The sequence below is a fragment of the Bos grunniens genome, chromosome 4, assembly GCF_055505025.1.
Source record: "Bos grunniens cultivar Pamir isolate PY7600 chromosome 4, Bosgru_T2T1.0, whole genome shotgun sequence".
In the NCBI taxonomy this organism is placed as follows: domain Eukaryota; kingdom Metazoa; phylum Chordata; class Mammalia; order Artiodactyla; family Bovidae; genus Bos; species Bos grunniens.
In genome coordinates, this window is record NC_141168.1 from 47107840 (window position 1) to 47111835 (window position 3996).

A 3996-nucleotide genomic window follows, 5' to 3' on the forward strand; every position below is an offset into this window, starting at 1 on the left:
GTGTATTTCTGGTATACAGTGAGGCTTAAATTTTTATAATGTTCTATTAATTTTCTGTTAATGGGGCACTGAGAAATGGCAGTTTGGTATTTGTAGGGATTTTCCTAGTAGTTTATGTGGCAATTCCTGGATATTTATAAATACATATATTGTACCCTTTTAATTGAGGAAAAAAAATCTCTTTTGGTGGTAGTGCATGTAGGAGCCTTATGTCATTTTCCATTCTATTAATCACTTGGAATAAATTTTATGTATGGCTAGGGTGTCAAAGAGTATACTGTTACATAAATTATTATTTTTCCTATTTACTTTTTGTATTTCCTTCTGACTGTATTTGTTGAAAAGATTATGGGACTTGTGATAATACAAAAAATCTATAGTTCAAGATATCTTCAGTTCAGTTCAGTTCAGTTCAGTCGCTCAGTCGTGTCCGACTCCTTGCAACCCCATGAATCGCAGCACGCCAGGCCTCCCTGTCCATCACCAACTCCCGGAGTTCACTCAGACTCACGTCCATCAAGTCAGTGATGCCATCCAGCCATCTCATCCTCTGTCGTCCCCTTCTCCTCTTGCCCCCAATCCCTCCCAGCATCAGAGTCTTTTCCAATGAGTCAACTCTTCTCATGAGGTGGCCAAAGTACTGGAGTTTCAGCTTTAGCATCATTCCTTCCAAAGATATCCCAGGGCTGATCTCCTTCAGAATGGACTGGTTGGATCTCCTTGCAGTCCAAGGGACTCTCAAGAGTCTTCTCCAACACCACAGTTCAAAAGCATCAACTCTTCGGCACTCAGCTTTGCTTGTGAGTAATATTAGGACCAAACTTTCCAGAATCCATCCCATTTGTAGTTCCATATCTGCAATCACCAATAGCTTGTGTGTGTGATTTAAAACCAAATGCATTGAAGACATTCTTCAGATATTGGAGCTCCCACACTGGGAGAGAGACAAATACATAAGAGCTTCAAGGACACCATCTTCCAGCTTATTTTCCAGAATCTGTGTCCATGTAGTCAACAGTAGCCTCAACACCAGCAAGCAATATTTGATTTCCATTTATATAGAAGTGTGGTTTCCCCTCATGTCTTCAGACCTTCCACATCAAAGATCCAGCAGAGGTTGAATTTCTTCTGTAAGGGAACTTGTATCTCCTATGACAGTATTTCAGTGTTTTATGGTAGGGAATAGTCTCTGATTCCACCCTTCTCTGGACTGTATTTTTGTTTCTCTCCTACATGTCAGTTTGCTTCTTCAGTGCGTTGTGCAGTGCCATTCTTGATCCATTGTTTCCCTGTGAGAAGAAGCACCTTCCTTCTATCAGGAAGGCTGTGGGTGTTTCCTGTTACTTGTAGCTGAACATAATTCTTCAATGTGTTTTTTTTATTGTATTTTATTTTCTATGCCCAAAAGTATGAATTTTTTTGTGAAACAACTATTTCTGTACTCATTTCAAATATACCAACTCTTTGTGAAGCATTTTTAGCTAACATATGTTGTTTTTCATATCCTCGAAGAATGTATTAAAGTACCAATTTTATTCATTAAAAAAATAAATAAATAAAAATAGTTAAGTATCTCTGTGATACTATGCCCTTATCTCAGAATTAGGGAAGCAACTCTCAAGCTTATTTTCAAAGGAGATACTGCTGATCAAGAAATCTTCCCTTTAGGAAATTATAGAAACCCTGTCCCACACACCTGTATGCCCTTCAGTAATCATTCACAGCACAAACAAGCAAAGAAATTTAAATTAGATTTTCATCAAAACTTGGAATTTTAAGAAAACAAAGTAATTTAAAACAAAACAACAAGAAAAGCCTAAGATACAGTCTAACAAGATTCTCAGGTTTAAGTGAAGAAAGGAAGGTAAGTTCCACATTAATGGAGCCCTCACAAGTGCACAGATGCCAGCTGTCCACCATCATGAAAAAATGAGGTAGATTCAATGCTTCACTTTTAAGTAAATGGCTCATGAGCTAGAGCTTTTTTAATAGTGAGTACTAGCTTTTCTAATTCCCACCTGTTTCTTCTGTCTTAATTGCTCTGAGGAGCATGACTAATTTAAAATTACCTTTCTGTGATAAAATCTTATTACTCTCAGGATAAAATACTGAAATAACTATATTTTCACTCTGACAAAACCTTTTACACAATAATAAATTATCTCTGTACAACAGAAATCCTGGACTTTTCCTGTGAAGAAGCTTAGCAATGAAAATCTAATATTTTATAGAAGAAATGTGTTCCAAAGTGGGATTAAAAACTGTAAATTTTATATGACCTTTCAGTAGCCTTAAACTCTGGTTTGAAACACACAGTAACTTTAGCTCCCTAATGGTGGGTGAGAAAAGCAGCCCTTGAATGAGAGAGTTTTATAAGATGTAAAAATAACCCTTTACAGCAAGGCTATCTGCTCTCAGAAGCTTTGGGTGGGAAACGAAGCAAATAACACTTAACAAAAGTTTTGCTTTCCCAGAGTAAGGTGAAAAATCCTATTAAATGCTTCTGTGGAGACCGTATTTTCAATAAGTGAATGTTGCCCATTTTGTAGAGAAGCTTCTCAATTTTCCATATCTTTTTTCACTCTACAAACCCTACCACCCACTCCAGGAATAATCCTGCTACCTAAATGCTAAAAAAGGAAAAAAAGATAATCTCTACTAAGAAAGAATTAGTAGCAACAGCTTTAGATTAACAGTTAAATATGGGCTTAATTTTTTTCTAAGTTATATCATTCTAGATGACTGAGAAGTTGATGAATAGTTATGAATAAGCATCGAAGCAAGTTCAGGCAACACAATTTTCTCTTGTTTGTCCTTTACAGGCTATGAAACTTAGCAACATCCTTTGACCTCTCTGAGCTTCAGTCACTAGATTACATTAGAAAATAATATGCTTTGAAGATTATAAAGTTATGCAATGTATTAATATTTTAATTACTAATTAGTTACTTGAACTGTTTAAGAAAAAGATAAAATCCTTTTGTTCAGGTGGCTTATAATTTAGCTGGGAAGTAAAATAAGTGCATACACAAAAAAAATAAATATAACACTAATACAAGGATTTGGTGATGGATTTAAAGCTGAGGACAAATTTGGGAGATAACATTCAATAACACTGATAAGATTTAATAATAACATTGTGTTTATGGAAGTAAATGAAAGTCTTTCTTCCCATGAGATTTGGAAAAATGTGTTAATATTTTTGAAACTAGTTTGGCCTAATAGGAACTCCATTCTGTGAAGAGATACAGTGTTTTTGAGATGTATTAAGTTGTCCATGAGAAATATTTATCTTTTAGGAGCAACTGGAATTATATGACTAGAATTTGAGAGGTTCAACCTGGAGGTATATTTTTGGATCAAGTACTAAAACAATGAAATTATGAGTATGGCTCATATTCAGAGATTGATTGAGAATCAAGGGTAGAGTCCTGACAATAAATGCTATAATAACCAGGCAAAGAGAGTGGCAAGGAGAAGCCTCCAGAGAATGCTGAATCACAGATGTAAGAAAGAAAACTGAAAATCAAGACGCTGATACGGCAGGATTTATGAAAAAATTTTGACACTAGAGGATAACATTTGAGAAAGGATTTTTTTAGTAACATGGCAGCAAAGGTGAACCTCAAACTCCCAAAGTTTAGTAATGAAATAAACAATTACCTTGTGGAAGCAGCAAGGATGAGGACTCCTTATCTAGGAGTTCAGCTGGCATATGAAGGAAAAAAAAGTCTTCACAGAAAGAAAGGGAGCCGAGAGCGGTGAAAACATGTAATGTGAAAGAAACTTGAACACAGGTGAAAAGGAAATAGTCATTGGAATAGGAGAGTTGAAAACACTTAAGAATGAGAGGTTAAAGCTGGGAGGGACTCAAAGAAATGGGAATGAAAAGAGTAGAAAGATTTACTTGCAAGAGAAAGAAAATCTCTGGCTGAGTGGAATCCTGCGAGGCATGTACTAAGTAGGAGACAGAAATGCAGGAGGGAAAGTGTGCCA

General features: G+C 35.9%; 1 protein-coding gene across 10 annotated transcripts in view; it reads right to left on the reverse strand.

The window, feature by feature from the left end:
* The window catches only part of ZNF804B (zinc finger protein 804B), a 517429-nt gene that overhangs the window by 288588 nt on the left and 224845 nt on the right, over nucleotides 1–3996 (reverse strand). For 8 of the 10 annotated variants that reach the window (XM_086396251.1, XM_086396254.1, XM_086396241.1 and 5 more), the window contains exon 1: nucleotides 3664–3987. The exons of 1 other annotated variant lie outside the window; for it this stretch is intronic. Coding sequence is in view for 1 of the 9 variants with exons in the window: in XM_086396247.1 (XP_086252373.1) it covers nucleotides 3664–3715 (52 nt within the window). In the remaining 8 variants the exon portion in view is untranslated. Of the gene's footprint in view, nucleotides 1–3663; nucleotides 3988–3996 lie in introns of those variants that run through there. One more of the 10 variants, XM_086396243.1, reaches the window with a different exon arrangement.